General features: G+C 58.8%; 1 protein-coding gene and 1 pseudogene across 1 annotated transcript in view; one reads left to right on the top strand and one right to left on the bottom strand.

Annotated features, from left to right (window-relative positions):
• Positions 1–290: 290 nt before the first annotated feature.
• On the bottom strand, positions 291–903 carry LOC102241231 (annotated as a pseudogene).
• A 4,792-nt stretch (positions 904–5,695) lies between these two features.
• CAPN5 (calpain 5) overlaps positions 5,696–8,316 on the top strand; it is a 34,351-nt gene continuing 31,730 nt past the window's right edge. Inside the window, exon 1 of the mRNA XM_014540363.1 lies at positions 5,696–5,946. Within this exon, the coding sequence (XP_014395849.1) occupies positions 5,782–5,946 (165 nt within the window). The 5' untranslated portion in view covers positions 5,696–5,781. The remainder of the gene's footprint in view (positions 5,947–8,316) is intronic.

The following is an 8,316-nucleotide window of genomic DNA, read 5'->3' as shown; positions in this document are numbered from 1 at the left end:
TAATTTGGGGCTCCTTGATACCAAATTAAATTTTATATGAACACATGATGCTTGAAACTTAAAAAAACACACCTATGGGATAAAAAGTTAAGACAGTTAAGTATGCATTGATATGTCTATATCCTGTATCATAAATGAAATATAATGAAGAATTCAACTGTTTTTGAGTCTGCAAGTCAGATGCTGTCAAGCAAACTGTGAATAATCCACAATCCTGTTACAATTTTAACTTACAGGCAAATAGGGAGATTCAATACATTTTCCAAATGTTCTCAGAGAGGATTATCAGAAGCGTCCTCCAGTAATAAAACACAGGTGGATGATCCATTTACGCCGATGAACTGGCCGTGCGTGCCGTGACGTAGCAATGAAAGACGGCATCTTCTGGGGACACGGTGCATGCCTTCCATGCATACGCGTTCCCTCTTCACATGAAATGTGGGAAGAACGAGAAGGGACCGACAGTCACCGTCCACTATTTCACCAAGTATTGGTGTTTTCATAGTTTTAAATGCCTGGTTTCCGTTTTACAACACCAAGACCAATATTTATTTTGACAGGTAATCCTGTCTTCCAAGTAGCAGATATGAACAACTTCCAACACGATCTTTAGGCATGATTTGCCGTCTGAGCCATGCTTTAGGAAAACATGTCCAGCCATCTCTGGCGGATTTATTCCTTTTCCATCATTGCAGTTGGGGCTGCAGAAACTTTACCTTCTTCTACTGCAGACTTTGAAGACTGCTGTGAAAGGCGTGCTTTCAGGAACACCGAGGACTTTGTACACAGCCTCGGGGCGGACGTCAGCGTGATCTTAAAGGAAACCTTTGACGTGGTGGAGCTGGTCTGGACAGGGAACACGGACGAGCCGCAGGTTTTGGACACGTTTCTGGACGTTCTCATCTACAAAACGGGACTACAGCCCTCTCTCCTGTTTCTTCCTGGCTTTGGCGCTGCACTGTCCAGGGGAGGCTCCTGGGAGTCAGCTGCTCAGCGTGGCCTGCTGCAAGATGAGCCGTCTCTCTGCCCCGTCCTCCGTGTGGACACCTCCACAGATCCAGGGGAGAGCAGACAGGCTGCAGCCTCCTGGGAGCGGGTGCTCCACGTTTCCACGGCGAGGACAGAGACTCCTGCAGGGCAGGCCCGTGGCTGATGCCGCCTTCTTACCCTGCCACTTGAGAAGCTGGAATCAGGCGGGGCTGATAGCAGCTCAGAGGGCTTAGTGACTTGCCCCAGGACACAGCTCTAAGTGGTGTAGGCAGGACTTGAACTCAGGTCTGACTGACCTGCTGGAGGACGGGGTTCTCTGAGCTGCCTGGCAAGCTCTCGTTCTGACCCAGCTCAGTTCCCCCGCGCTCGGTCCACAGGGCCCCACTGCACTAGCTGTGTCTGAATGGCTTTGCGCTTTCCTGTGTGAGCCTTCTCTCTCTTCTCTCTTTAAAATATATTTTTATTGATTTCAGAGAGGGAGGGAGAGGGAGAAAGAAATGGAAACATCAATGATGAGAGAGAATCATTGATTGGCTGCCTCCTGCATGCCCCACACTGGGGATGGAGCCTGCAACCTGGGCATGTGCCCCGACCTGGAATTGAACTGTGACCTCCTGGTTCACAAGTCGATGTTCAAACACGGAGCCACGCCAGCCGGGCCGTGAGCCTTCTCCTGAGTTGTTCTCTCCTAAAGGACATCTGACTCCTGGGGCCAGGCCTTTGTGTCCCTCCTGCTGGAACTTCTGAAATGACACATTTTTTCATTTTGCTTGTATTCATGAAGTTCGTAGGCGGCGGAAACCCTGAATTGCTGTAACCCTCCTGCCGGAGTCTGGGAACTTTGTAGACGTCCCCAGACATTGATGCTGCCGTCCCCGGGGCGCAGTGCCTTAAAGTGTACAAAGCGCTCTTCCGTGCTGCGCGTCTCATTTGATCCTCCCAGAGGCCCTGGCACATTATCTCTTCCTTCCAGACTAGGACCAGGCAGGCCAGCGAGGCCATGTGGCCTGTCCAGGATCCCACAGCTTATGGGGACACGGGGAACGAAAGCCCTGTCTCCATCAGGAGCTGGAGAGAGGCCGGGCCGCCGCTGAGAGCACCCAGCCATCAGGCGGGGAGGGAAGGAGAGAGAACGGCCTGGCCCGGGGAGAGGGCGGGCCCTGTCTTCAGGAGGCCTGAGAGCTGGTGCCGCTCTGGCATGGAAAGCTGATCCCCCGGCGTCCCTCCACCCTGTGAGCCTGCTTCCCCGTCAGAGAAGGAATTCCTCCTGTAGCACCTATGCTGGTTCATTCAGTGCAAAGTTACTAAACATGCCCCGCGATGTTGGGCCCTGGGACACAGGCAGGAGCTGGGCATGGCCCCTGCCTTGCAGGTGCGCAAGCTGGGCTGGAGAGACGGACAAGCCATACAAAGATGGGGTCCCACATAAGGAGCCTGTCACGGGGGTTCCAGGATGGCGGAGGGGGGAGCAGTGTTGGAGGCAGGTGGGAGGTACGTGGCTGCGTCTTTCAGGTGACGGGTCCTCCAGGCATGCTCTTGTGGCAGGAGCAGTGTGTGCAGAGGCCCTGAGTGAACAGCACTGGGGGCTGGAAGGAGCTCGCATCGCTGTACGTAGGTGGGGGGTGGCAGAGGGTGGGTGAGATTGGCAGGGCGGAGGGATGAGGGCGGGCAGGAGGAAGGGCCGCGGGGAAGCTGGGGCTGTCCTGCTAGTGCCTGGCTCGCACAGAAGACAGGCCGTGCCGTGGCCCCGGCAGGTCCGGCAGGGGAGGCCTGGCTTTCCTGACTCTGGGTTATCCGTGGCCTTCGGTGCTTATGCCTGGAACTGCAGGGAGAGGGCAAAGTTCAGGGGCTGGTGGCTCAGTGACCCCAGGAGTATTGACTCAGTGGATGGAGTGGGAAATGACCCCGGGGCAAATGCAGGGGCGGGAGGGTAGTCAGCATGAGGTGCAGGCTGTGCAGAGGCCGGGCCAGAAGAGCCTGCATACGTAGGCCAGGGTCAGCCTGGCTGGCAGGGGTGAGGCAGGAGAGGTGGCTGGACTCGTCAGACTCTCAGCAGCCAGGGGTGGCCCAGGTTCTCCCAGGCCCCGGCCCAGCTGAGCTTTCCCCTTTCCTACCCTCCCCCACCTCCCCGCTTCCCTTCTGTCCTCCCCAGGAGCAAGCCTTCCCAGCAGTGTTGGCTGTGCAGCCTGGAGGGCCGCCAGAACCCCCATCCTCCAGCAGCCGGGCTGTGTGACCCCAGCCAGCTCGCTCCCGCTCCCTGGGCCCTTTGGGCTCTGAGCACTGGAACTGCGAGGGCTGATATCTGGGCTCCTGCTTTCAGCTTCTTTGATCTAATTCTCGCAGCTTAAATTGCTTCCTGAGAGGCCCTGCAGAAACTGGAAGCCACGTTGCTAATGACTCTCCTGGGTGGCTGTGTGCCAGAGGCCCAGGGACTGGCGCCCCAGGCTCCCCCCTCTCTTTCCTTCAGGCCTCCGAGGCTGAGAGGCTGGGTGGGAGCCGGCAGAGTTATGGGCCTTCCTGGGCAGAGGAGTGGCAGAGAGGTGAAGTGGCCAGCCTGGGGTCACAGCAGTGGAGCAAGCCGTCCCAGTAGGATGTGGGGGCAGAAGATGAAATGGCCGTGGGTCCAGTGCAGAGGACACACCAGATCTCAGCCCAAAGCAGGGAAGCTGGGACACAGGCCCTCCGGCTCTCCGTGTTGTCCCTCATGTTCCACGCTCATTGCCCATTCTCACCTCCTTTCCTTCCTGCTTCTCCCTTCCCCGTGGATCCCCTTTTCCCTTCTGGGGAGGCTGACGCAGCCAGGGTGTGTGTGGGGTGAGCCCTGCCCTGCCTGGAACTCAGCCCTTCTTCCTGCCTTGTGGGGTCGCCAGGCCAAGGGGGAGGCACCAAGTCAGAGGATATGGCTTTGAGTCAGACTCCGCCATGGAACGTGGGCAAGTCACCTCCCCTCATGAGCCTCAGTTCTCTTGTCTGAAAAATGGAAACCAGAAAAGGCCTGCCCAGCATTGTTTGCAAATGCCATGCACACACCTCTGGCCCCGCAGTTTGCACATGGGAGGTGCCAGAGGAATGGGGCTCTCTCTCGGAAATGAGAGGTGGCCTGCCCACTTCCCTTCTCCTTCCTCTCCCCCCTGGCCCACGAAGCAGTCTCCTTGGCCTTTGGTTAATTTTATCTTCCAATTATTGAAGCAATAATTGTTCCCATTGTGAAGATAATAAGATGGGGACTCAGAGAGGTTGAGGGACTTGTTTAAAGCCACGCAGCACAAGTCGTACAATTGGGACTGGCACCCACATCAGTCTTGCTCTCAAAGTTGTGTTGCCCCCGAAGCCAGCCTTCCTTGCCTCAGTTTCCCTCAGCTGCACTGGACGTTGGAAGCTGTGCCTCCATGGGGCTGCAGTGTTGCCCTGGGCAGGTCCAGGATGGGTAGACGAGGGGAGTATAGCGCTCTGCCAGCAGCCCAGATGGAGTCTGAGATTCCGGGACGTACCTGGGCTGTCAGTTATGTGCCCGGCTCTCTGAGCATCTGTCAGGGTGTCTGATGTGTCGGCCCACCCGCTGGCTGTTGCTCCTCACCCTGCCCTCCCCTCCCGGAGGCCTTGCCAGGTCGGTCCAGGCCGTGTCCCTCGTGTTTGGTTGGGACATGGCTACGAGGTTCAGGGTGCTGGGCTGGGTCTGCCTGGACTCTGGGGGCTGAGGGGAGGATGATGTGTGCAGCCACCTCCTGTGCCAGGCTCTGTGCCAGCGGCTGTGCGTGCAGGGGGACCAGACCAAGTGCACTCTGCCCTCCGAGGCTTCCGGTCTCGTGGGTGCTTGTGGGCCTATTCCCTGGGCTGGGGAGTCGGGGCGAGGTGCGGGGAGATGAGGAGTTGGGTTTGGGATTGGTACCGGGAAGGGGCCCTTGGCTCTCATAGGGAGTGGGCCAGCCGGGGGCCCAGAAAAGGCGTCCAGCCTGAACACAGGGGTCACTAGCTCGGGAGGCAGGAGTGAGCAGGCAGACCCCTGGGGTCCCTAGTGGGGGAGGAGAGGTCGGAGATGGGGGAGGGGCCCTGAAGCCCAGGGGGAAGGGCTGCGGAGGAGTGTGAGACACTGAGGTCTGAGAGGCTGTCCTGGGAGGGTCAGACTTTGGGGACTGGGAGATCACGCGATGGGGTGGGGGGCCTTCAGGGGAATTAAGCCATTGGGATGAAGGAGCAATGATAACTGAAGACATTTATTCCAGAAGTGCTGGCGGGCGGGGCCAGAGGGAATGACTGTAAATGATGGCTGCATGGGGCCTGGGTCGAGGTTTCCCCCTCAGGGCAGAATTGTGCCGCCCCAGACCAAGGACGAGGGTCCGGAGGAGGGACTTGGAGACAGTGCTGCTGTTTTCTGCGGGTGTGCACCGGCCGGGGAGGTCTAGGGAAGGCTGGTGAAACAGGAAGTGGGGGTGGGTGAGGCCTGGCAGCCCAGAGCACCATGTGGTTGTGCCCTAGGCCTGTTGGCCAGCTGGTCTGGTGTCACCTCTAAGCATCAGAAATCAGTTGGCTCCTCTTCCTGCTCTGTGTGTACTTGCTGTGTGACCCTGGGCAGGTCTCTCTCCCTCTCTGAGCCTTCATTCCTGGCTAATGGGAGTGAGGATGCAGGGAGGGGCAGGTGGGGATCACCTGACTCAGGGCCTCCAGGCCTCAGAAACTAATGATCTTCTCACCTCTGTCCTCCCAGGTGCCCCAGGGGCTGCCCACGCACCCACCACCTACGCAGCCCTCTGCTGGCTTGTCTTGGCCTCCCCGCCCTGGGCAGCGGCCACCATGTTCTCCTGCGTGAAGCCCTACGAAGAACAGAACTACTCAGCCCTGAAGCGGGCCTGTCGGCGCAGGAAGGTGCTCTTTGAAGACCCCAACTTCCCAGCCACCGACGACTCGCTGTACTACAAGGGCACCCCGGGGCCTGGCGTCAGGTGGAAGCGGCCCAAGGTCAGTGTCTGGTCTGCATTGGAGCTGAGGCCAGCAGGCCAGGACCCACCCAGGGTGCAGGGCACAGGGGGGTGGGGGTGGGGGTCATCCTGAGGCCCCAGGTGGCCGAGAAAGTGGAGGGGCTGATGCTGGGCCCTCCTGCTGTGGGGTTTGATGTGGATGGAGGAAGGGGGTGCCAGGAGAATGGGCCCTACTCCCCACTGCCCTGCCAGGACTCACCCCCTCTCTGGGCCTCAGCTTCCTCTGCCCTGTCACCCTCCCAGGGTCCCTGTTGGGATAAAAATGAGGTGATGTGGCCTTTCTTAGTGAAATTCAAGCGTAAGTGACGTTTAAGTCCCATTTAGTGACGTTCAAGAGCAAGGCATAAACTTTGCTGCTTATATTCATAATGACTTTGAAATAGTCATTTGCTGTAAGTGGCAAGTACTTATTACGATGATTAATCAATAATAATAACAGTAGTAAAAACTAATAGCCCTTCATAGGGTTGTTGTGAGCAGTAAAAGAGACGGTGCCTGGGAGCCTGGCTCGGAGCCTGGCTCCCAGTCCAGGCGGCTCTTACCCTCACTCTTGGGGATGGCGAGTTATGTGGCATCGGGCCGGCTGCTCCCGGTCCTGGCCTCTAGCTGAGGCTAGAACGTGGTTCGTGGAAGTGCTTGGCCTCCTGGCTTGATTTCATCCTCTTTAACCTCGATTCTTGAGTCTGAGGGTGGGTGCCCTCTGGGCCTAGGTGATGGGGCGGCTGCTGGAGGTCACTGTGAGCGTGGGTCCCACGGGAGGGACCAGTGCAGGAGACTGAGCCGGGCTGGAGGGCTTGGGCTGGGAGACTCCCGCTGCCCGATCATCAGAGAAGGTGTTTGCCAGGAAGGGCTGCGCAGGCCGAAGGCACAGTGTGAAGACACGGCTTGGGACCCTCCGGGGCATCTGGGACACAGCGGCGGTGCCTCGGGGCCGGCTTGTGGAGGGCGGTGAGGGGAGGCGAGGCTGGGGTCCTGGTCCTCAGGGCGGTGTGCTCTGGGGCGGCGGGGCCATCGAAGGTGAGGTGCTCTGCAGGGTGTGCGGGTCAGATTAGCACTAGAAAGTTCCCTCTGAGCACCTGCACGTTGGGGGAAATGAAGTTTAGTTTTCATGTTCCTCTGCTAGACTGTGATCTCCAGTCCATGCTAACTCAAAAAAAAAAAAAAAAAAACACACCAAAAAACCCTGTGTATTTCCTTAGACTGAGTAAGGAAGAGAAACTGAGGCTGAGAGGGGAAGGTGGGTGCCCGGAGTGTCCAGCGAGCCATCAGCAGAGCTGGGCAGGGACCCAGAAGTCCTGCCTTCCGGCCCCCTCCCCTCCCCCCGACAACAGAGAAAGGGTCCGTGCTGCTTTTGACCTCAGCCCCAGGAGCCACACTAGAATCTCCAGAACTCCCAGCAGCCTCCTGGCTCGGCCACAGATTCCTGCCTCTTGGGCCACCGCTCCCACGCCTTTCTCTCTCCTTTGTCCGGTTTTGGGGAAGGAGGCCGGCCTCAAAGGGCCTTTGTGAGGCCTTGGGTGAGAGGAGGAGGGGGAGACACCCGAGCTCTCGGCCCTCCTCTCACTCCACCCTTTGCTGCCCCGTCCTGACCCTTTCCTGCCCTCCTGCCGTCGCCTGGACATTTTCGGTCCATGGCTGTGAAGGAGGCTGGTGAGGCCTGGCTGGGGAAGTTTGGGCTCGGTGCCCAGAGAGGAGGAGATGCCAGGCTGGCAGGCTTAGCACCCGCTGCTGTGTGACCCCAGCGGAGTGTCTGCCCTCTCTGGGCCTCTTTCCGTCCCTGCCACACCGCCTCCTCTTTCACCACCGTCCTCACTGGGCTTGGTGCCTGGTCCCTTCCAGACACTGGAAGAGAAGGAGCTGAACCACCTGGGTGTGCAGGCACGTGGTGGTCCGTGTGGACGTGCCTGAGCAGGCCCGGCCTCGGTGGGGGGTCAGCTCCAGGCAGGCCCGGCTGAGTGGTGTTGGAGGAGGTGAGACCACGGGGACCAGGGTGTGATGGGCTGTCCCTCCGTGTGTCAGCAGGGCCTGTGTTCCGGGCAGGCTCACCCCACTGGCAGGATGGGGTTTGGTGGAGCAGGAAGTTGGGCCAGGCTTGCCTCAGGCGGGTGGGGTGAGAGGGCCCAGCAGGGTGACCATTAACTCCCTGCTGCTTGGCCCTTGGCCTGAGAGATCATTGCAGCTGCTGCATTTCTGTGGAATCCCACTTCCTGGTCCTGTGACCTGACTGTTTACAAACAGAGCAAACGCCAACTTTCCCAGCAGCCCGGGAGGCCCTGCTTCACTCTCAGGCACCTCCCGCTCCCCCTCTGCCGTAGTGGGCATCTCGGCCTCTGTGTTCTTGGAGGAGCTG

This window comes from Myotis brandtii, unplaced genomic scaffold (genome assembly GCF_000412655.1).
Source record: "Myotis brandtii unplaced genomic scaffold, ASM41265v1 scaffold244, whole genome shotgun sequence".
Classification (NCBI taxonomy): Eukaryota; Metazoa; Chordata; class Mammalia; order Chiroptera; family Vespertilionidae; genus Myotis; species Myotis brandtii.
Note: the sequence above shows the minus strand (reverse complement) of the source record. Positions and strands in the feature narration are given on the sequence as shown.